Source organism: Mandrillus leucophaeus, unplaced genomic scaffold (genome assembly GCF_000951045.1).
Source record: "Mandrillus leucophaeus isolate KB7577 unplaced genomic scaffold, Mleu.le_1.0 Scaffold1208, whole genome shotgun sequence".
Lineage (NCBI taxonomy): Eukaryota > Metazoa > Chordata > Mammalia > Primates > Cercopithecidae > Mandrillus > Mandrillus leucophaeus.
In genome coordinates, this window is record NW_012100410.1 from 340,843 (window position 1) to 366,324 (window position 25,482).

General features: G+C 36.8%; 1 protein-coding gene across 2 annotated transcripts in view; it reads right to left on the reverse strand.

Annotated features, from left to right (window-relative positions):
* The window catches only part of LOC105532499 (ankyrin repeat domain-containing protein 13C), a 96,769-nt gene that overhangs the window by 43,781 nt on the left and 27,506 nt on the right, over nt 1-25,482 (reverse strand). The window contains exons 2-5 of one of the 2 annotated variants that reach the window (XM_011970680.1): nt 24,311-24,352; nt 12,381-12,485; nt 3,130-3,215; nt 1,297-1,342 (exon numbers count right to left, since the gene is read on the reverse strand). In XM_011970680.1, coding sequence (XP_011826070.1) covers nt 1,297-1,342; nt 3,130-3,215; nt 12,381-12,485; nt 24,311-24,352 — 279 coding nt within the window. The remainder of the gene's footprint in view (nt 1-1,296; nt 1,343-3,129; nt 3,216-12,380; nt 12,486-24,310; nt 24,353-25,482) is intronic. The other variant, XM_011970687.1, reaches the window with a different exon arrangement.

Below are 25,482 nucleotides of genomic sequence, written 5' to 3' on the forward strand. Positions count from 1 at the left end.
AGGGCAGTAGCAGCACTGGATGGGGCTAAGTACTGTAAGTAATTTCCATTTCACAGTCTAGAATTTGTTTTTAAATGTATAGAGAAAATCATAGAGGCACAGAATGTACAACTGAAAAGAAACAGATTTGCTAGTTCATAATTCCTATTCTACTGACTTTGAATTATTAGCCCAAAGTTCCTCATTTGGTATAATATGCATATGTGCCTGGGCAACACAGTGAGTGAGACTCTGTCTCCAAAACAACAAAAATTAATTTAGATGTTTTAACAAAAACGCACAGAAGCTCATTGTGTCCAAACCTTTTTACAGATTACATTTTTTTAAATCTTTAAAAACAACAAAATTTAGTTGTTTAGTTAGTAAAATAAAGGTCACTAGAATCAAACTTCATATTTGGATATGAAAGTTTTATGAGGAGGAGAAAAATCTTGTTAAGGTAAGTCAATAAATGACTGCAAAAAAATCTGAGGCAAAATTAGGGTCTTTCATAAGTCATTGGAATCACTGTTCAACCAAATGGTATGTAAAGAAAGTGGCTATAAAGTATGCAAGAGGCAAAATAACTGAAAGACAACAAAATATACATAAACAAAAGATGTTAACTAAATTCTCCACATTCAGAGATCTAAGTACTAGGTTTCAAACATCCTTAAATTCAGTAGTCCTATAATCCCATAATTATTTTCTTTTCTGAAAACTCCTTGCATTCTATTATTAAATTTTAAATGCTGTTTGTAAAACAAAATTTTTAAAACTAAAAGTAGCATTTTCAACCTTAAAAATATAAACTATTGGCCAGATGTGGTGGCTCACTTCTGTAATCCAAGCACTTTGAGAGGCCGAAGTAGGAGGGTTGCTTGAGCCCAGGTGTTCTAGACCAGCCTGGGAAACAAAATGAGATTCCATCTCTACAAAAAATAGAATAATTAGCCAGGTGTGATGGCATGAGCCTGCGGTCCTAGCTACTCAGGAGGCTGAGCGGGGAGGATTGCTTGAGCCCAAGAATTCAAGGCTGTAGTAAGCTATGATCGTACTACTGCATTCCAGCCAGGGCAACAGTAAGAACTTGTCTCAAAAAAAAAAAAAAAAAAAAGATTTATTAAAGTTACTAATCAATTTGGAATAATTAAATATTATAGGGCTTTATAACGATGACAGTCAATGTCACGAAAAATACTTTTCCTCACAGCAAGTATTAAATTTGTTATCTTAACATTTCTATATGATAGGCATTTTTGTACTTGCATTTCTGCATGAGTACATATTTTATAGTAAAACATAGCACACTCTTACCCCAGCTTTGAAAATCCCAGTGAAGTTCTAGATAAAAGTCACCTAGCTGAAAAATGAAATATGAATAATTACTAAATGCACCTTAGTTAACAGCTCTTATGCTTTAAAAAATCTTTTATCATCAAAGGTCTCTAGTCAGAAATAGAAAATGATAAAATATTAACTTTAATGTTTGGAATTTGATAGAAAAAATATGGCTATTCCTTAAAACATTATAATACATGCATTACTATACTTAATTACAAAGGAAAATATGCACCTGTATATTTTATAAGAACATTTTAATTACATAGTAACATATCTGAAACTGGTAAGCATTTAAATTTCCATCAACACATATTACACTTCCCAGTATAAACAAAATAACAATAACAATAAATATTATTTTTTAAATAGTTAACTTTAGAAGTGTTATTAAAAATTACTACCAAAATGATTATTTGTATAGCCTCATAATGGCATTTAAAAAATGGCCCATTGTAATAGAAAATATTTTTCTGTAAAGGGATAATACAAGTTTATAAAATCTGAAACATGTCATCATATAATATCTATGAAAAAATTTTTTTATTTTTTTTGAGACACAGTCTCACTCCATTGCCCAGGTTGGAGTACAGTGGCATGATCTTGGCTCACTGCAACCTCTGCCTCCTGGGTTCAAGCAATTCTCCTGTCCCAGTCTCCCAAGTAGCTGGGACTACAGGCGCCTGCCACCACGCCTGGCTAATTTTTTTTTTTAATTTTTAGTAGAGACAGGGTTTCACCTTTTTGGTCACGCTAGGCTCGAACTCCTGACCTCAGGTGATCCACCCACCTCGGCCTCCCAAAGTGCTGGGTTTACAGGCATGAGTCACCATGCCCAGCCGAAAAAAAATTTTTATTTTGCAAATCAGAAGTTAGACACCAAAGATTGTAACTGTGAAGAGTATATGTTCTAAACAGAAGTAGAGCATTAGAAATATAGCAACATCAACAAGTTAGTCTTTCTTTTTCAAAAAGTGATAAAAGTGAATGCTAATAGTAGAAATCATTGCAACACAAGTAAAACATTTTTCTGGCTTTTTCTTTATTTTTTCAGATCTTTTAAAAAAAAAAAAAAAAGCACGGCTAACAGAGACAAGCTATCACCATAACATCATGACAGGTCTAATCTTTCTCCCACAGTTCTTTGAGGCAGCAGAAATACAGAGGAAGAGAGTAACAACAGAAAACAAACCACTCTCTTTTTTGTGCCAGCATACCCAGCTCTTACCACAAGGACGTAGGACAGATAAAAAGGGTTTTTGTTATATAAAGAATATACAGACTGGGCACGGTGGCTCATACCTATAATCCCAGCACTCTAGGAGGCTGAGGCAGGTGGATTGCTTGAGCTCAGGAGTTTCAGACCAGCCTGGGCAACATGGAGAAACCCTATCTCTACTAAAAATACAAAAAATTAGCTGGTGACAGAGTGAGGTGCTGTCTCAAAATAAATAAATAAATAAAAATAAAATAGCCTGCCACTTCTAGTAGCAATGGCTTTAGTTCTAGAGAATCTTCTAATTCAAAGGCAAAGGAAAATTATTGCCATTAACTATGACTTATCTCCTTTTTTTTCTTTAGACCTCTTATCTAATTTATTGAAAGTAATAAATCTTTATCTTCCTAGTTCAAAGTGAGGTGTAGAAGATCACATTTATACACTATAATTATTACGTAATTTAGGTATAATTTTTTACCATATTTTGGCCCTTAATAAGTGAGAATTTCAATTGTATTAAGAAAAAAATGCTTAAAACTACACTTACAATTACTCCCAAGGTGCAAAATAAACAAAGAAATATAGCTTACCTCTTTCAGGGCTTTTAATAATCGAGGTCGTTTTTCTTCAACACTTTCCCTGGATTGCTGCTTAAGCTTCCTCAAAAGAGCTGTAACTAAAGTTTAAATTTTAAAAATAACTAATTTAAATTTTCATCATGCAATAAAAACACCACTGGCTTATTACACATATAGACAGATAATACATGTACACATATGCACACATGCATGTGTGTGTATATGTGTGTGTGTGTATCTACAACCACAATACATTTTGAAAGGCCAAAAATCAAAGAGCAATGTTTAAATTACTGAAGGTCTCTTGGAATAGTAAAAGAAGCTGAGACACAGAAGTCAGAGAACATGGGACCTATATAGATAGAATAAGTTAGTAAGTAAGTTTAATAAAACTGGTACGATCCCCAAAGAATAATGAGAAGAGATATTTCAACATCAACCTACACCATATTCACACTAGCTTTTACTAGTTTTTAATTATCAGTAAGGATTTGCCTAACTGTGCCAAGATAACCAAACTCATTCAAACGATGCAATATCCTAATAGAACACTGACCTCAAGGAAGATCTCAAAAACAACAGATCTCAAAAATCCCACTGGAAGCCACTTTTCTAAAAACATATAATTACCTATAATTGTTACCAGGTGTATCTGTTCTTTTTTCACTGGAGGATGTACCTTCACATACTACCAGCACAGTATAAAAAACACAAAAATGAATCTTATTGTATCTGGAAAAAGAACTTCTGAATCTAAGAAAACCTAAAGTCCTCTGCAGTATATTTTCAATTACTAAGAGACTGAGATTTAAGCACATCGCTAAAATTCAAACCCCAGCTTTACCATTTAGTGGTTGTGTGTAAACTTGGACAAGTTACTACCTAATTTCTCTAAACTTCCTTTTTTTTCCCTCTCCTTTGTCAAGTAAGAATAGAAGTAAGGGCACAGTGGCCTGCACCTGTAGTCCCAGCTACTCAGGAGGTTAAGGTGAGAGGATCACTTGAGCCCAGGGGTTCGAGACCAGCCTGGGAAACATAGTGAGACCCCATTTCTATTTAAAAAAAAAAAATTAGCCAGGGCTTGATGGTGTGTACCTGTGGTCCTAGCTACTTGGGAGGCTGAAGCAGGAGGACTGGTTGTGCCCAAGAGTTTGAGGCTGCAGTAAGCTATGACCACTGCACTCCAACCTGGGTGACAGAGCAAGACACTGTGCCTGCAATTAACTAAACACAATTTTTATCTGTTAGAAAGAAGGTCTAAAATTCACTGGCAAAAATCAATCAATTAATCCTTAACATTTATCAAAATAAGAAAAAATATTAGACTTGAATGAAATAAACATAGAAAAAATAAGAACATAGAAAAATGTACATTGGGGGAAATATATACATCAATACATGCTAATTTCCTCCTGATTCTAACATATTTTTCATATACATACATATACATATGTGTTCTGAGGGCTTTTTAAAAATCAGTAAATTATTTTTACTATTTCACAGTATGCATTCTTATAAACCACTTCAAGTCCCACGTGGAACGCAGAAGCAGAAGGCGAATAAAAAAAGAAAGTAGTGAAAGCTTGGACCAGATTTTTTTTTGTCCACATAGGCCCAAAATTAGGAAAAATCTGGGGAAGGATATAAAAATAGTAGGAGCTCTTCTTATTTTTGACTACAGGTCTAACTAAATTCCAATATATTTTAAAAAGCCAAAAATCAAAGAACAATGTTTAAATTACTGAAGGTGTCTCAAAATAATAAAAACTGAGACACAGAAATCAGGAAACATAGGACCTAGTTTCAGTTCTACCATTTATTAGCTCAGTGACCTAAATCAGTAGTTCCCAAATACGAACCTACATTTCTGTGCCCAACTGTTTGAGTTTCCGATGAGATGCAGAAAATGAGAAAAAACGTGTACTAGAATGAGTTTTTTCTTAATAAATTTTTAAAAGACTATTCTTCCTACTTTTGGTTTCAAATATCTTTTTAAAAAATAAAATGTGGATCACAAAAGACAGTAGTTATCTTTTTTATAAAGTTCTGATAGTCTAAAATGAAAAAGTTAGATTCCCTATATCAATCACCAGTAAAAAAATTTTTTCTGGTCTGTGAAATCCAAAAAGTCTGAGAATCAATGACTTAGATAATCATTTACAGATTCAAGTTCGTATGAATCTGACAAACCTTCCTGTTCATTATATTTAACTTTAATGTCAAAGTTACATTACCCAAATGTAGTAAAATTCTTTTTAATGGTCATTGTTTTCCACTATAAGCTCAAGTACCTTAATAAATCTTATTAAATCTACCTTCAGATTGAAATGGACCTTGGTTGAATGTAGAGAATGAAAAGAATTCAATTCCTAGATAGAAAGGGTCTTTCAATAAAAAGCAGAGGCTATATATTTTTTTATCAGCCTGATTTTATTAACTAAATATAATTGTAACTGACTGAAGGCATTCAATAAATAACGACTAAACATTATTAAAAAGGTAATGGCAACCACTGTATATAAGCATAGTATAATAACACATGCAAAGAGATTCCTTTTTCTATATAAGACTTCATATTGAAAAATACCAGAAACTCAAACTTCTTATGGATGCACAAACATTCAGAAAGCAATTACACAAAATTACCAGTATCCTTTTTAGGCAGCAGTATTGCAGTATTTGTATTCCCATATTGTAAGAATCTTACTAATACTGATTAATAATGAAGATAAAATTAGCTTTAGAGGATTTAGGTGATAAGAGAATTCATACAAAGACTCAAATGCAAAAGTCCATAAACCGCAAATAATTTTACTTTCTCATTCCTCCTTCTCCAACTGAAGTTTACAGTTTGATGTAAAACTTTTGGACTATGCCCTACTGCTCCAAGTATTACTTAAATCTGCATCTTTTGCACTCCTCTTCCTTCTAAGCTCCAATCTATTTCCTGCTTCCCACTTGGACAATTCTACCTGATGTGCTACAGCTGATTCAAACCCAACAAATCTAACACAAATTAAAGACCATACTGCTCTTGCTCCTATAGTCTACATATCAATTAATTAATGAAATCACCATCAATCCATAATAGAGACCTTAGAGTTACTCTGAATCAGTCTATCATTACCTATATCCAAGAGATAATCCATTCTGTTAAATCTTTCTTTTTTTTTTTGAGACGGAGTCCTGCTCTGTCACCAGGCTGGAATGCAGTGGCACGATCTCAGCTCACCGCAACCTCTGCCTCTCGGGTTCAAGCTATTCTCCTGCCTCAGCCTCCAGAGTAGCTGGGACTACAGGTGCGCACCACCACGCCCAGCTAATTTTTGTATTTTTAGTAGAGACGGGGTTTCACCATGTTGGCCAGGATGGTCTAGATCTCTTGACCTCATGATCCGCCCACCTCAGCCTCCCAAAGTGCTAGGATTACAGGCATGAGCCACCACACCCAGCTAAATCTTTCTTTTAATTACTTTCTAATCTATCCCTTTCTTCTCTAAAAACACTATGTCTTTAAGTCAAGCTTAACTCATTTGTTCCAAAAATGTTTTCTTCTAAATATCTCTTGCCTCCCTGACTCCACTGTATTAATTAGAAAGTCTTTTCACTTATCTAATAATATCAGTCCCTGCTTTGAAGTCTTCCAGGCTTTTGCAGAGACCAGAAATTGAGATTAAAATCTTGAATAGTACATAAAGCTGATACCAATGTGGTCCCTTTATCACTACAACTTCATTTCCCAACACTGGTCTTTGCCCCTTCATCCATCTTTGCCATGTATCATTAAGAAGCCAAATACAGGGGCACGGTGGCTCATGCCTATAATCTCAGCACTTTGGAAGGCCGAGCCAGGTGGACTGCCTGAGGTCAGGAGTTCGAGACCAGCCTGGCCAACATAGTGAAACTCCGTCTCCACTAAAAATACAAAAAAAAAAAATAGCTGGGCATGGTGGCAAGTACCTGTAATCCCAGCTACTCAGGAGGCTGGGGCAGGAGAATCGCCAAACCTGAGAGGTAGAGGCTGCAGAGAGCCAAGATCGCACCATTGCACTCCACCCTGAGCAACAAGAGGGAAACTCCATCTCAAAAAAAAAAAAAGAAGAAGCCAAATATATATTGTTCCCTAGCATATGCCTTGTTTTTTTACATTTCCACACTTTATACACATTCCACTCTCGCAGAGTAGAATGTCTTCACCCACCTTTTTAGCTCCTAAAATCCTTTGAGACAGTTTTAAGAACCAAACACCTTGCTAAAAACCTGAATAACTTTTCCACTCATCTGTTTCCCCCAGGACTTTGTAAATACTTCAGAATGCCACAGAATATCCACTGGTCTCTCTCCCTAAAGTAGGATGATTTCCTCAACATCATAGTTAATGGCACATCCTGACTATGTTTCTGACACATCCAGGAGGTATTTAGAACACAAATAGACAACTCCTGGCCTCATACACTCTGCCTAAAGGGAATGGGCAGAGTTCTGACACAGTATATGAGCAGAGAAAATTTCCTTGTACTTGAGCTGAGATCTGAAGAATCTTAAAGAGCTGTGACAAAAAGAGGGGGATATATAAGTATGAGGACTATGAGAAACCAAAAAGCCAGCCCAGCTGACACATAGAAAGCCAGATGGAAAAAACAAGATGAGGAAGGAGACAAAGAAGTGATACTATCATACTGGACCTCATAAACAAAATTAGCAATTTTGGTCTTTGTCCTCAGAACAGGAAGTTTTAAAGAATTTTATGTAGAGAATAATATGACCAGAAGATGAAACTAAAATATAACAAAATATTAACAGTAGTTGTCTTTTTTTTTTTTTTTTTTTTTTCTTGAGACAGGGTCTTGCTTTGTCCCGAGCTCCAGGCTGGAGTACAGTGGCACAATGTCGACTCACCACAGCCTCAGCCTCCCAGGCTCAAGTGGATCCTCCCATCTCAGCTCCCAAGAAGCTGGGACCACACACGCACACCAACATGCCTGGCTAATTTTTGTGTTTTTTTGTAGAGACAGGTTTTTGCCATGTTGCTTAGGCTGGTCTTGAACTCCTGGCTCAAGCAACCCACCTGTCTCAGCCTCCTAAAGTGCTGGGATTATAGGCATGCCCCACTGCACCTGACCCAACAGTGGTTATCTGTGATATTATTTTCTTTTTTTCCCCCTATAATTCCTAATTTTCTACAATGAATGTCATCATTTTCTTATAAGAAAAAACATTATAAAGTTTTGAAAACTCAGGAGAGTTGTGATAAGTAAAAGTCCTACTATAATTCTTTACTTTTTTCTTTTTTTTTTAGACCAAGTCTCACTCTGTTACCCAGGTTGGAGTGCAGTGGTGTGATCTCAGCTCACTGATACCTCCGCCTCCCAGGTTCAAGCAATTCTCCTACCTCAGGCTCCCACGTAGCTGGGACTACAAGCACACATTACCACACCAGCCAATTTTTGTACTTTTTGCAGTGTTGGGGTCCCCCTATGTTTCCCAGGCTCAAGCAATCTGCCTGCTTTGGCCTCCCAAAGTGCTGGGATTACTGGCATCTAATATAATACTTTTAAGAAAAATTTTGATTCTTGATACACAGTCTCGAATTTTCTTTGCAGTTTTTATTCATCTCTTCATTAATTCATTAAACAAATATTGTACCAGAGATAAAGGGGTGAATAAGACAACATATGCATGACTTGAAGTCTCACAAAGCTTATATTACCAAGACACACAGAGTAGGGAACACATACTGAAAAATTAAAAAGAAGTATGCAACATATTGTAAAGGAAAAGACTAAACCACTTTGAAAATGTAAAACAAGAAGAACTTAAGCTACTCTAAAAGTTGAGGAAAGCCTTCTCTCAAAAAGAAATATAAAATTGAAGGCTAAATGAAGACTTCTAGTTCAACGTAAGACTGTAAACCAGTACGAATTGCTGTCTCTCACACCACATTAACCTTTGATGTGCCACAAAAAAAAGACAAAGGCCGATAGAATTCCCAAAGCTACCATAACATAAGTATACCATGACATAAATCTGCACACAAACTGTGAGCAACTTCTGGAGAGACAAAACACAACTAGATCCCAGAGTGCATAAAGAAACCAGAGCTGTCTATATCAGAGAAAGCTAGGGACCATGGGTGAGGGATAAATTGTGGGGAAAAAAAGGCTTTTTACTTGTATCCATATCTCTATCTCACACTGGTCTGGGCTGATCACTGTTTACCAGGTAACCACTGTAAGGCACAAAAGCAATATAATCTTGAAACTTTATTATTTATTAGTGAAATGATTCTAAACAGTTTCTGACAAGTAGTTTGCATTGTGTGTTTTGTGGTACAAGAATGTTAGCAAAATTATCAGAAATCAGAAAAAATGGACAAATAGGTGACAAAGTTTTGCCAATAATTAATAATATTAGATTATCTCTGATTTCTCAAAAAATATAATTTTCTGAGCCCAGAAAATGTTAATGTAACACAAGCTAAAAAATCAAAAACTTAATCACAGTGCTTAAGATAATTTCAAAGTACAGACATAGCCAGGTGTGGTGGCTAACGCCTGTAATCCCAGCACTTTGGGAGGCCAAGGCAAGTGGATTACCTGGGGTCAGGAGTTCGAGACCAGCCTGGCCAACATGGTAAAACCCTCATCTCTACTAAACATTCAAAAATTAGCCAGGTGTGGTGGCAGGCACCTGTAGTCCTAGCTACTCGGGAGGCTAAGGCATGAGAATCACAGGAACTGGGCCTCAAAAATAAATAAATAAATAAAAGTAAGTACAGACACATGTTTAACACCATTATACATTTATATTAATATTTCTAAATATGCACCGTAAGAGTTATTCAATTAATTATCCTTTAAGTTAGCAGTTAAGTATTTGTTTCATGTGATGGAAAGTAATGAAAATATCAACACTGAGCAATTATGGCTATATAATTACATAATAATAGTCAATGGGGTATTATTTAGAATGGCTAAGATATCACTCTACCTAAGAAAATCACTTTAAGAACAGATCTCAACTATCCGAGCCTCAATCTTTTACCTTTAAATTGATTGTTAAATATCCTTTAACTAATTTTCCATGATAATTTTGTTTATTGGCCTTCCCAATAATTATGAATTCTTAAACAGAAGAGACGAGGTATTTTATTCTCCACATCTTAATATGCACACATGTTTTATAGTAAGGACTCAGTAAATACTGATTCTGAATAAAAGAATCCTTGAGGCCGAGTGCAGTGGCTCACACCTGTAATCCCAGCATTCTGGGAGGCCGAGGCTGGTCGATCACCTGAGGTCAGGAGTTTGAGACCAGCCTGACCAACATGGAGAAACCCCATCTCTACTAAAAATACAAAATTAGCCAGGTGTGGTGATGCATACCTATAATCCCAGCTACTGGGGCAGAAGAATCGCCTGAACCCGGGAGGCAGAGTTTGCTGGTGAGCCTAGATCCTGCCATTGCACTCCAGTCTGGGCAACACGAGCGGAACTCCATCTCAAAAAAAAAAAAAAAAAAAAGAATAATTGAAAGTCACAAAAGTCACACTAGACAGAAACCCAGAAGCCAATCTGCTTTCCTCTCCACTCTGTTAATTAGTTAGAAAAATCAGAGGAAGTTTCTTCAGACCAGTTGTTGCAACTCTTATTATCACTTTCTTTTGCATTTTCACATTTTTTATCTTTTCCTTGAAATAGTTCTAGGATTAGTATTGTTTCTTGCTCTCATGAGAGTCTCCTGATACATGTCCAGAAAGGACAACTGTCAATGTATAACAAATAAAAAAAAAATACACTCATTTTAGTTGTTAAAATATTACAATTTTATCTCAGTAAATCTTAGACCCAAATATAACTTCACCATTAAAAGTTGTTTATAGGCTGAGCACGGTGGCTTATGCCTGTAATCCTAGCACTTCGGGAGGCCAAGGCGGGCAGATCACGAGGTCAGGAATTTGAGACCAGCCTGACTAACATGGTGAAACCCTGTCTCTGCCAAAAATACAAAAATAAGCCAAGCGTGGTGGCAAGCGCCTGTGATCCCAGCTACTTGGGAGGCTGAGGCAGGAAAACCCCTTGAACACTGGAGGTGGAGGTTGCAGTGAGCCAAGATTGTGCCATAGTAGAATATACAGCTAAATAATTTTTTTTTTTTTTTTGAGACGGAGTCTTGCTCTTGTCGCCTGGGCTAGAGTGCAATGGCGCGATCTCCGCTCACTGCAAACTCCACCTCCTGGGCTCAAGCGATTCTCTTGCCTCAGCCTCCTGAGTAGCTGAGATTACAGGCGCCCACCACCATGCCCAGCTATTTTTTTGTATTTTTAGTGGAGACGGGGTTTCACCACGTTGGCCAGGCTGGTGGTGAACTCCTGACCTCAGGTGATCCTCCCGCCTTGGCCTCCCAAAAGTGCTGGGATTACAGGCGTGAGCCACTGCGCACAGCCTGCCAAATCTTAAGTGCCCAGAAGAGCCCAAAACATAGCATCAAAATAAAACTGAATCTATGTAACATCCTAGAAGAGTTCCACATTATGCATTTCTTTAATAAAGCTGCCAACGTTTTTTATTTTTTTCCACAAAGTTAGATTTAATCATTTTCAGCCTAAAACTATAAAGATAATATTATCAGCAAGATAATATTCCCATTCGTCCAGATTAAGTTTTGTAAAATTTTCCACTACTGAGATATACTTGACAAAAATAAGATCTGTATGTGAAGTTGAAAAAAATTACGGGTAGGAGGAAGGAGACTGGAATAACTGAACATTCAGCATATTATCAAAAAGAATACAACATGTTTTGGAAATACTCTTTTAATGACTAAAACAAAATAGAGACAGTCTTCTTCCTTGCTTCCAGCAAAATCTATACCTACCAACTAAAGCAGGTAACTATTGTAACACTATGGTTATTTTTTGTTCCAATAATGGCCTAAATAACTAAGCAGTTGCCAAAAAGACAGTCAGGTTATTCATTTTTTTAAAATCCTGTATTATGGATGAATAAAAAAAAAAATCAGATAACATCAGTAAGGTAGAATGCTGCAAAAGAAAAAAATTCATAATTTTAAACGTGATTTCTCAATTCTTTCTGTGTACCACCCAATGTTCAAGTTCCTAAGTCATAAATAATTCATATGTAAGTTTATATATAATTGCAAATGTTCATATCATGGCAAGTTAAATTGAATGAAGAATATTTCAAATGCATGACTTCATATTTTTAGAAGATACATCAACAACAGTAATTCATATTGCTTACTCATCTGTCTATCTCCATAGCTGATGGCTTCCGCCAGAGGGCTCCATCCCTGAGCATTTTTCACCTTGACTGGAGCATTGTGAGCCAAAAGTAAATGGGCACATTCTGCAAAATAAAGTAGTAATAATATCAAACATCATGCAATTTTTAGAATCTCTAAATATAAATATATAAAAGTTTAAAATACCAAATTAACATAAATAGATGAAATAAACACTGTACCATGTAGAATTATGTAATTTGAAAAATTCCTGTGTATCTAACTAAACCAGGTAATTTCAGATCCCTAGATTTAAAAAGTATCCATTCTACTACCTAAAAGTAAACTGGATCTCTCTGCAAAGAAGGTATCATGTTCCCTAATAATTGTTCCCAAGAGTATTTTTTTCATGTTTTCATACTCTAAAAGATAACCCAAGAACTTCAAGAGTGATTTACATGCAAATATCTATCAGCTAGTAAAACCCAAAAGAGGATTTTTATGTTCATAATGTCAAATAGAAAGTTCATTTTTTATTTCAGAAACAAAAGTGCTTTCAAAAAGAGTCAGTAATGTTTCCTATAAACACTTATTTTTCAAATTTTATAATTCTTATTGTTTGGAAAAATGTTCAAAAAAGGGGCAAAACTCGGCTTATGATACAACGACAAATCTAGATAGTTTTTCAAATAATCAAAAGAGGTCTAAGGTATAGACCTTTCTATAGGTTGAGAAAACTTTTTCTTTAATTAAAAATAAAAAGTTGGCCGGGCGCAGCGGCTCATGCCTGTAATGCCAGCACTTTGGGAGGCCGACGCAGGCAGATCACGAGGTCAGGATATCGAGACCATCCTGGCTAACACGGTGAAACCCCGTCTCTACTAAAAATACAAAAAATTAGTCAGGCATGGTGGTATGCGCCTGTAGTCCCGGCAAATTGAGAGGCTGAGGCAGGAGAATCGCTTGAACCCAGGAGACAGAGGTTGCAGTGAGCCGAGATTGCGTCACTATATTCCACCCTGCGTAACACAGCCAAGACTCCATCTTAAAATAAAATAAAAAGTTTATTTAACAGGAAAAAAGTTAAAACTGAGGCCCACGCCGGGCGCGGTGGCTCACGCCTGTAATCCCAACACTTTGGGAGGCCGAAGTGGGCCGATCACCTGAGGTTGGGAGTTCCAGATCAGCCTGACCAACATGGAGAAATACTATCTCTACTAAAAATACAAAATTATCTGAGCATGGTGGCGCATGCCTGTAATCCCAGTTACTCAGGAAGCTGAGACAGGAGAATCGCTTGAACCCGGGAGGCAGAGGTTGCAGTGAGCCGAGATTGCGCCATTGCACTCCAGCCTGGGCAACAAGAGCCAAACTCTTTCTCAAAAAAAAAATAAAAAATAAAAAAAGACAGCCATCCATCCATTCATTCAATCAATAATTCAGCAAATATTTACCAAATGTCCATTATATGCAATTTCTAAATACCAGGTACTAGATAAGGTTTTGCTATCGAACAGTGCAATTCCTATGTTGGAATATAACATGTAAATTAATAACTAGAAAAGAAAAATAATGCAAGATAATGATAAGTGCTTCAAAAGAAGTAAGAGTGTCAAGACAGTGTAATGTGGGTTGGCTAAGGTGGAGAACAAATGGCACTATAGCACTATTCCTAGTGATAGAGGAAATAAATATACTAGCAGGGAACTTTATTACAATAATGTAAAATAAATACAGAAATTTCATAGCAGTGTTTCAATCCAGTAACAGTATATAAAAATATAGGTATTCTTATATACCTATATATATAAATAGGTATAAAAGAAAATAAACAAATGTTTATTTTAGTGTTGTTTGTATGGCAATTATACTGGAAACAAAGTGAATGTCCACAGTAGGGCAATAATAGGCATGTTGCATCTACATTACAGTAATAATATCCAGTCATTTTTTAAGACTAGAGTCATATCAAAAGTACAGAGAAGCTAGCTTGAATGGTGAGCCAAATTTGGGAAATTTAGCATCAAAAAGAATAATGGCTAACTAGTTGTAACACATTGAAAAAAAAAAACTGATAAGCCCATAACAACATCAAGAAATAAAAGGGAGGGCAATAAGTTCTTACTTACAGAATAATGCAATGCTACCTAATAAATGTAGAATAAATGATAAAATTAGAAAATTTAACATAATACCCATGTAATTTAACATAAAACCCCATGTAACTGGTTTAGGCAAAGGTCTTTATTGAACGCTAAAGCCAGTAGGTAAAAGGCTTTATGCTGGGAATAGGATATTCACATGGAACCGAAGTATTGTCCCAAGAATATTTACTAATAACAAACAGAAAAATGTTCCTTTACAATGGATATGTTTGAAGATCATCACTTAAACTATCTAACTTAGTGGCAATTAACAATGAAATAATCTAGTATTGTGTGTTTCCAATGTGATATATGTAAAGTTCCTAATTTCACCTATGAAGTATTCTATCCAGAAATGTTTAACCTGAATCTAATAAAGCCTCTATAGCTAATTTTCAATTCACAGAAAAAACAAAGGATAAAGAACAGGTTAAGAAACATGGAGAGAAAATGATCAGGCAAATCTGAGAGAAAGGACGTTCTACAAGTTAACTGGTCAAGACTTTTCTAAAAAGTTAGGCACAAAGTTGGGGAAAAGGTGAGCAAACTGCTCTAGATTATGAGACATAACAACCAAATGCAATGAGTGACCCTCAACTGGGTCATGTTTCAATATAAAAAATCCTATAAATGACATTCTGGGAACAATTGGAGAAATCTCAATATGCATTGGGTATGACACGATATTTTAAAGATATCATTAATTTTCCTTGGTGTGATAATGATAATGTGGTTATGAAGGAGAACATCTGTATTCTTAGAGGTGCATGCTGAAGTATTTGGGAGTAAAATGTCATAATATCTACATTTAGGTTTCAAATGGTAAAACAAAAACAATATATACAGGCCAGGAGCAGTGGCTCACGCTTGTAATCCCAACACTTTGGGAGGCTGAGGGGGGCAGATCATCTGAGGTCAGGAGTTCAAGACCAACCTGGCCAACATGCTGAAACCTGTCTCTATTAAAATACAAAAAAATTAGCTAGGCATGTTGGCATTGGCTTGTAATCCCAGCTACTACGGAGGCTGAGGCAGGAGAACTGCTTGAACCCAGAAGGCAGAGGTTGCAGTGAGCCAAGACCGTGCCACTGAGTGAGACTCCAGCTCAAAAACACAAACAAACAAAACAAACAAATAACAACAACAACAAAAATTTATATATATAAAACATACAAAGATAAATTAAAATATGAAACAATGTTAATTATTGAGTCTATGTGGAAAGTATTTGAGTGTTTGTTGTGATAATCTTTCAATTTTGGGGGTATATTTAAAATTTTTTATAATAAAATATTGAGAAGGATAAAGGAATTAAATAAATCAAAAAAAGGAATCAATTAGAGCCATCCCAACAGGCTTAAAGGAATTTTCACGGTGTACTGCTAAGTGATACAATTCATCTGCTCAACACAAAAGTATATAATGATTGCATTGTTTAAAAAGCAATGAGTAAGCCTAGGTGCGGTGGCTCACACCGATAATCCCAGCACTTTGGGAGGCCAAGGTGGGCAGATCACCTGAGGTCGGGAGTTCAAGACCAACCTGGCCAACATGGTGAAACCCTATCTCTACTAAAAATACACAAAGTAACCAGGTGTGGTGGCACACGCCTGTAATCACAGTTACTTGGGAGGCTGAGGCAGGAGAATCACTTGAAGCCTGGAGGCAGAGGTCTCAGTGAGCCGAGATAGCGCCATTGCGCTCCAGCCTGGGCAACAGAGCGAGACTCTGACTCAATAAATAAATAACTAAATAAATAAATTAAAGGAATGAGTAAAAAACTACATACACAAATGTATATATGTTCAGACACATGCACAAATATTTCTATATAATAATAAGCATACAGAAATGTATATAAGAATATCTAGCAGGTTTTAACATGCGTTACCATGTTTATTGGAAAGGGGATTAATAAGAAGAGGGGATGACAGCCAAGATAAAAAGAAAATTTTTTAAAAAAAAGAATAAAAACAAACGGACCCATCTCCCAAAAAACCACTGGGTTTTGTAAATATGTTTGTATGTATACATGTATATGGGAATGTAAACATGTAAGATATCTACAAATTTCTATAGCTATTTCATGGTAGACTTTTGAAAGAAAAGAAAAATATAGCAAAGTACTATCTGTAGGGATTCTGCTTCCATGAAGACAAAGTCTGTGTTGTAAGTAAAGCATACGATATGAAAGGATATCCATGAGGCTGTAAATGTTAACTACATCAGGAAAAAAGGTAGAGAGATGATGTTTTTATATATCTATGTATTGTATGATTTCAAGTGTTTCAACATGCATGTGTTAGTAACCAAAAACAGTCATTAAAGAAAAAAATGGGCCAGGAGCAGCGGCTCACACCTGTACTCCCAGCACTTTGGGAGGCTGAGGCGGGTGGATCACAAGTTCGAGACCAGCCTGGCCAACATAGTGAAACCCCGACTCTACTAAAAATACAAAAATTAGCTGGGCGTGGTGGCGCACGCCTGTAGTCCCAGCTACTCAGGAGGCTGAGGCAGGAGAACCGCTTGAACTCAGGAGGCGGAGGTTGTGGTAAGCCAAGATTGCATCACTGCACACCAGTCTGGGCAACAAAGCAAGACTCTGTCTCAAAAAAAAAAAAAAAAGAAAAGAAAAAAAGATAATATAAAAATATTAAAAAGCAAGTTGCACAACAATATCTAAAGCAATACCTTAGAATTCATATAAGATTTACATATTATCCTAGACATGTCAACAATGTTTCTGATATGCCACAGACCCAGCAGAACAGATGCCCTTCACTCACTAGTCACAACTCAGCTGAAGTAGAGATTAGCAACTAATAAAAAATCAGATACTCATAGATATGCTAATAACCTATGACATAGTCTTATAATTTAAAAAAAAAAGAACTGGTGGCCAGGTGCAGTGGCTCACACCTGTAATCCCAGGACTTTAGGAGGCTGAGGTGGGTGGATCAGGAGGTCAGGAGTTTGAGACCAGCCTGACCAACATGGTGAAACCCCAGCTCTACTAAACATACAAAAATTAGCCAGGGGTGGTGGCACACACCTGCAATCCCAGCTACTCAGGAGGCGGAGGCAGGAGAATCGTTTGAAACCAGGGGGCAGAGGTTCCAGTGAGCGGATATCGCACCACTGCACTCCAGCCTCGGTGACAGGACAAGATTCCGTCTCAAAAAAAAAAAATTAGATCAATCAAATGTCTTCTCTCAGTAATGTTAACAATGCATAATAAGAAAAGAAGGTAGTTAACAATTAGGCACTAAGGCTTAAAGAATGCATAAATGTGCCAGGAAGAAGTCAAGACAAGGATTGTGGAAAACGCAAATTATGAGGAATAGAAATCACACATTTAGACCAGGAACAGTGGCGCATGCCTATAATCCCAGCACTTTGGGAGGTCAAGGTGGGCGGATCATGAGGTATGGGGTTTGATACCTGTCTGGCCAACATGGCAAAACCCTGTCTGCACTAAAAATAAAAAACTTAGCCATACGTGGTGGCATGCGCCTGTAATCCTGGCCACTCAGGAGGCTGATGTAGGAGAATTGCTTGAACCCGAGAGGCGGAGGTTACAGTGAGCAGAGATCATGCCACTGCACTCCAGGCTGGGTGAGACTCCATCTCAAAAAACAAACAAACCAAAAAAAGAAAAAAAAAACAGAAAGAAATCACAGATTAATAAGTAAGAACTATAAAGGTGATCAAATATACAGAGAATCAATGAGAAAAATAGGTCAGTTAGCTGGGCGCGATGGCTCACGCCTGTAATCCCAGTACTTTGGGAGGCCGAGGCGGGCAGATCACGAGGTCAGGAGATCAAGACCATCCTGGCCAACACGGTGAAACCCCATCTCTACTAAAAAAAAAAATACAAAGAATTTGCCAGGCGTGGTGGCGGGCACCTATAGAGCCAGCTACTCGGGAGGCTGAGGCAGGAGAATGGCATGAACCCAGGAGGCAGAGCTTGCAGTGAGCCAAGATCGTGCCACTGCACTCCAGCCTGGGCAACAGAGCAAGACTCTGTCTCAAAAAAAAAAAAAAAGAGAAAAATACAGTGGCTCAAGTCTGTAATCCTAGCACTTTGGGAGGCCGAGGCGGGCAGATCACGAGGTCAGGAGATCAAGACCATCCTGGCCAACACGGTGAAACCCCATCTCTACTAAATATACAAAAATTTGCCAGGCGTGGTGGCAGGCACCTATAGAGCCAGCTACTCGGGAGGCTGAGGCAGGAGAATGGCGTGAACCCGGGAGGTAGAGCTTGCAGTGAGCCAAGATCGTGCCACTGCACTCCAGCCTGGGCAACAGAGCAAGACTCTGTCTCAAAAAAAAAAAAAAAGAGAAAAATAGGACAGTTGGAAACAACAGAATATCTAGAGTTATTAAAGTGAGAAACCTTATTAATTCTAAAGTTACTTTAGGAAAAAAATTAAAAATTGCAGATCCAAAAAAGACTGAAAATGAATTAAAAGTTGCAGCAACTGGTTTGAAAAACCTTTCTCTGATGTTTTCAACCAAAAGGTTAAGAATTAAAGATTACTTTTTCTATATCATCTCATAAAACTTCCTGAAATCTTCGTTAATTAAGTATAATATTCTTCTTCATTTCCATCCAAATCCACAGTTCAATAACCTCCCATGTGACATCACTAATATTAGTCAATGGACTCAGAAATTCAGAAAAAAATCAGTTTCTGTGGTGAAAAATTAACGCTATTCAGTAGGTTAAGATGCGTGAGAGAAAGAAAGCATGTAGAAGTATAAAAGATTCTCTTTACCGCAATCAAAATATTATTTGAAGGCCCTGGGAAATTTTGTTGTGTTTATAGACAAGTACACAAACAGAACACGCACTTCAACAATGAAATCACTAAAGGTACAGTGTATCTTAAAAGAAGATAAAAGAGAATAGACTATCTAGGTTGAACAATGATATAATGTAAAAGCAATATATAGAACACTAAGTAGGCCAGGCATGGTGACTCCCACCTATAATCTCAGTACTTTGGGAGGCCAAGGTGGGTAAATCACCTGAGGTCAGAAGTTCGAGACCAGCCTGGCCAACATGGAGAAACCCTGTCTTTACTAACAATACAAAAATCAGCCGGGCATAGTAACACACGCCTGTAATCCCAGCTACTACTAAATGAAATCACTAAAGGTACAGTGTATCTTAAAACAAGATAAAAGGGAATAGACTATCTAGGCTGAACAATGATATAATGTAAAAGCAATATATAGAACACTAAGTAGGCCAGGCGGGGTGGTTCTGTAATCTCAGCACTTTGGGAGGCCGAGGTGGGTAAATCACCTGAGGTCAGGAGTTCGAGACCAGCCTGGCCAACGTGGTGAAACCCCATCTCTACTAACAATACAAAAATAGCCTGGCATGGTAATGCACGCCTGTAATCCCAGCTACTACTAGGGAGGCTGAGGTGGGAGAATGGCTTGAACTCAGGAGGCAGAGGTTGCAGTGAGCCAAGATCATCCCACTGCACTCCAGCCTGGGCAACAGAGTTAGACTCCAACCCAAAAAAAAAAAAAAAAGAAAAGAAACACTAAGTATAAAGTAGATGTTTTATTTTCCGCTACATATTCCAATCTCACTCTTTTGCAACCAAATATAAAAAATATAAAGAGACTTTCAAGTTTGTTTGGAGTTATTTTAAAAGAGAATTATACAAACACATACATAAAGATCATAAGAAAAAAAGCAAAAAAAAAAAGGGTACACAACTGGAAAAATGCTAATGGATCAGTATGTAATCGGTTGTGTCTACCCTATTTGAAAAGGATTCAGAAACAACAAATACCAACATTATTTGCAGATCCTGAGTCATCTAACCAAGTGTTTCCCAGAATACATCCCACAGAACTCTAGTCTGTCAAGATACTTGCGAAAAAGAGCAAACATCAAATAACTGTGGGGAACTCTGACCACTATGGCCAACACATGTCCCAACTTGAAACATTACAATGCATATTAGCATATCAGATTTCTAACAAGTTCCACAACAAAGAAAACTTTTTAACTTTTATTTACCTAATATTTTTCAAATTGATTTGCTCTGGAAACTCTATTTTCTTCTAAATACCTTTCAATATCCCATGAAACTAATGTGGTTTTTCTCCTGTACTTCAATGGATGCAAAGAAACTAATGTTTTATGAAACATATTTTAATTTGTTGTTGTTGTTGAAACGAAGTCTCGCTCTGTCGTCCAGGCTGCAGTGCTGTGGTATGATTTCGGCTCACTGCAACCTCCACCTCCCGGGTTCAAGTGATTCTCCTTTCTCAGCCTCCTAAGTAACTGGGATTATAGGCATGTGTCACCATGACCGGCTAACTTTTGTATTTTTAGTAGAGACGGGGTTTTGCCATGGTGCCCAGGTTGTCTCAAACTCCTGACCTCAAGTGATCTGCCCGCCTCGGCCTCCCAAAGTGCTAGGATTACAGATGTGAGCCACCACGCCTGGCTGAAATACATTTTAAAACAGGCTGATATAAACATATGATGAAGCATAATAGTACATCTATCTAAAATTAGAATACCCTCTGTCAGAATATATTTGAGTGGAAAAATAAAATTAGAACCCTAAATCAGAGATGGCAGATAGGCTTCATTTCACATTCAAATCCTGGTAAATCCATATTAACTACTAAAGTGCTAAATTAGGAAGGATTCCAGAATAGCAATCAGATTTGGCAAGCTGCATCTTGGCCAACTTTGATAATAGACCTTTCTGAATGGTTCTTAGTGAAAAAGAGGGCAAAGCAATACACCGTTAAAACAGATTTTAGAGCCGGGCACTCCCAAGTTGAAACTGAAACTTGGCTACTTTAGGCAAGTTTTGGGGCTGTTTTTCTTCCATAAAATGGAGATAATAATAGTACTTCACTCACATGGTTGTTGTAAGAGTTAAATTAGTAAATACATGTAAAGTACTAGGAAAAGCATCTGGTATACTGTAAATAATAAATTATAGTTATTTTCTAAAGTTCCAATCCAATGTTCTTTGGGGAAAAAAAAAGCGTAAGTTTTTATTGATCAAATTCAGCTGACTATATCTGACATATTTTCACCAAGGTTGCTAGAGATGTCAATCATGGCCTGCCCTATGTACATTTCTGCTAAAGTAAACATACTTCCTCTGTATTCCTGATTCCCTCTCCTACCCCCAAATCTCACCCAAGTCAGTCTAGCTAACACTAATTTCAAAGAAGCAAATACCTATCTTAAAGACAGATAATTAATAAGTCCGCCATCACCCATTACTTGTGGCTTGGCTTGAGATAAACTGGACCAATAAAATTTTTTGCTCAGAAATTTGGGAACCTAAGAAACCCGTCTAGTTAGTAGTGAACACTGAAACCAGAAAGTCACTAAAACTTAGGATCCTAAAAGAATTATTTTAGGTCTGTTCAATTTCAGTAAACAGAAAAAGTCAATCATGAAAAAGGAGAATACTGCAGATATACAGAACAGCAGACACACCATAAGAGATTGAAAGATGATAAGGAAATAGATAGGAGAACGACTGATTCCTCCAAACATCTTGGTTCCCACTCTTCCTGAGACCTGGCTGGCCCCTACTTCTTGAGTTTCTCTAATATGTAGCCTTTTAATGAATATCTCTTTACTTAGAAGTTACTCTAGTTAATCTTCCTTGTGAAGAAGAAGAAGAAGAAAAAAAGCCATAACTATAACATTGAAGATACAGATTTGAATCACCAATTTTATAGAATTAAAATAAAAATTAAGGTCAGGCACAGTGACTCACATCTGTAATCCCAGTGCTCTGGGAGGCCCAGGAGGGAGGATTGCTTGAGGCCAGGAGTTTGAGAATGGCCTGGGCAACATAGCAAGACCTCATTTCTAAAAATAAATTTAAAAGTTAGTTAGGTATGGTGGCATGTGCTTCTCTAGTCCTTGCTACTTGGGAGGTTGGAGACGAGAGGATCACTTGAGCCCAGGAGTTTGAAGTCGCAGTGAGCTAGGATCACACTGCTATACCCCAGTCTGGGCAACAGAGCAAGACTCTGTCTCTAAAATAAAAATTATACTATCCTGCAGATCACATGCTTCATTTAAACATTTGGACTTAAAAATCAAACTAGCAAAATAACTTTGTTTTTCAACAATACAAGTTCAAGCCAGGGCAACACAGGGAGAACCGGTCTCTACATAAAATAAAAAAATTAGCCGGGCATGGTGGCATGTGCCTATAGTCCCAGCCACCCTGAAGGCTGAGGCAGGAGGATCACTTGAGCTCAGGAGTTCAAGACTGCAGTGACCCATGATTGCATCATTGAACTCCAGCCTGGGGAACAGAGCGAGACCATGTTTCAAAAATAAAATAAAGGCCAGGCGCGGTGGCTCATGCCTGTAATCCCAGCACTTTCGGAGGCCAAGGTGGGCGGATCACCTGAGGTCGGGAGTTCAAGACCAGCCTGACCAACATGGAAAAATCCCATCTCTACTAAAAATACAAAATTAGCCAGGCGTTGTGGCACATGCCTATAATCCCAGCTACTTTGGAGGCTGAAGTAGGAGAATCACTTGAACCCAGGAGGCAGAGATTGTGGTGAGCCGAGATTGTACCATTGCACTCCAGCCTCGGCAATAAGAGTGAAATTCTGTCTTAAAATAAATAAGTAAATAAAATAAAATAAAATAAAAACAAGTTCTAACAATATCCTCAGGTCAGTAGACATTCAGATCAAATGTTTACATTGACAGATACATTATACCATATAACAACAACAGATGATCACAATGATACTTCTAGATCATTGAAAAAAAAATCTTAACAGAAGTTCATTAGCCTGTTTAAAAATATACAATAATATTTCTTTAAAAAATTTTATTGGCTGGGTGCGGTGGCTCACACCTGTAATCCCAGCACTCTGGGAGGCTGAGGCAGGCAGATCATGAGGTCAGGAGATCAAGACTAGCCTGGCCAACATGCTGAAACCCCGTCTCTACCAAAAACACAAAAAATTAATCAGGCGTGGTGGCACGCGCCTTTAGTCCCAGTTACTCAGGAGGCTGAGGCAGAAAAATTGCTTAAACCCGGGAGGCAGAGCTTGCAGTGAGCCAAGACTGCATCATTGCCCTCTAGAATAGGCAACAGAGCAAGACTCTGTCTCAAAAAAAAAAAATTCTATCAAACACATTTAAAATATAAAAATCTAGTACTCAAAGGATTGCTATTCAGCTATCTAAAATCCTCACTTTCCAGAATAACTAGGGATCCAAATAACTGAAGTTTTACTGCACTTAGGAATAACCTACAAAAGTAGGTATCTTTTAAATCACCTGCCTATACAGTTTTTTAAATTAAAGAATGAATACTTTAACAAATACTTAATAAACAAGTATTAAGTTTTCGCAATTATCTACCATACAAAAGGCTCAACTTATGACTTTAGAGATATAAAATATTATGTATTAAAAATCATATAAAACTCTAATATGAAAAGTATAATAATTAATGAATCTTAATATTTGGAAATAAATCTTCTAAAATTATAAATTCCTGCTTGATAAAACAACTAAGTAAGGGGAAAAAATATAGTTTCAAAAGACATAAAAATTAGTACAGGATTTCCACCAACACTTTAAAAAGGGCTATGGAAAACAAGAAAATATTTACTAATTTCAATATACTGAATTCCAAGTTCAATTAACAAATAAAATAAGTGAGTTTTTAAAAACTCAAAAGACAAAATTGATCTTAAAAAGTTTAAACAGACTATACCTAAATGAAGTTAACCATAAAAAAGAAAAGATTTACTAACCTTTATTTCCTAACATCACAGCAAGGTGTAAAGGAGTATTTCCTAAAAAAAATAAAATAAATAAATTAGAAGGTGTCAAAACATAAGAACATTTACTTAAAAGTGGTTTCAGTTCCTCCAGAAATTTCACTGGCAGATTTTAAGCAAAAATACTGTGACTGCAAAATAATATTGCTTATATAGTAAATTTAAAGTCAAAAGATACCATGATTTCTGAGTACAATGTACTCCCCAACCCCTCCAAAAAAAAGGATATCCATTTTGAGATTTATTTTTCAAACAGATTTCACAGATTCCTTTGGCTGCTAATTTCTCTTTCACATTATTCTTTGTTCATTTAGCAAACAATTTAAATATCTAGTCATCCTTGGGGACAAAAATCAGTAAGACCGAATCCCACTCTTCAAGTTGTTCAGAAAGTCTTCTGTTAGACAAATATGAAAATAAATAATAATTATTATTTATTAAATAGAAGGGAAGATAGCCTGACTGTGGAACATAGTGCAGGGCTCATAACTTTGCAGAGAATTAAATATTGAAGAATGGACCACAATGAAATGAGCCTTAAATAATTTGTTAGAAATCTGTAGGTGAACAAAAGCAACACTGGCTAGCATTCCAGATTTTTTTTTTTTAAGTTATCCAAATCACACTCAAGTGCAGGAGCAATTTATATTTGGGAAACAAACAAAAAGTTATTAGTGAGAGTGAAGAAGTTATAGAAAACAGTAAAGAATGAAATTGGAATGATGAGCAAAAGAAAAAGACTTGAAAGCTGTGCTATGAAGTTTGGACTACATCCTATAGTTGTTGTTATAGAATGACTAAGTTAATTTCAAAATGATACCCTAAGCCACACTTATGATCTAAATATTAAATCAACAGTAATATTTGAAATTAAAAAGTTAGCAAATAAATTTGCTAAATTTCACATATTAGCAATTTTACAGAAGTCATCACATTAATTACGACCAAAATAATAAGCTAAACATGATCAAGGGATCATATGCAGGATGAAATACGAGATGTGCATGTGATAAATTCCAGTTTCCTCTTAGCTTGACAAGAGATCGGCCATGATTAAAACACACACACACACACACACACACACACACACACACACACACACACTTTTGCTCAATAAAGGCAGAATGGAATGGGAATTGTTGGCA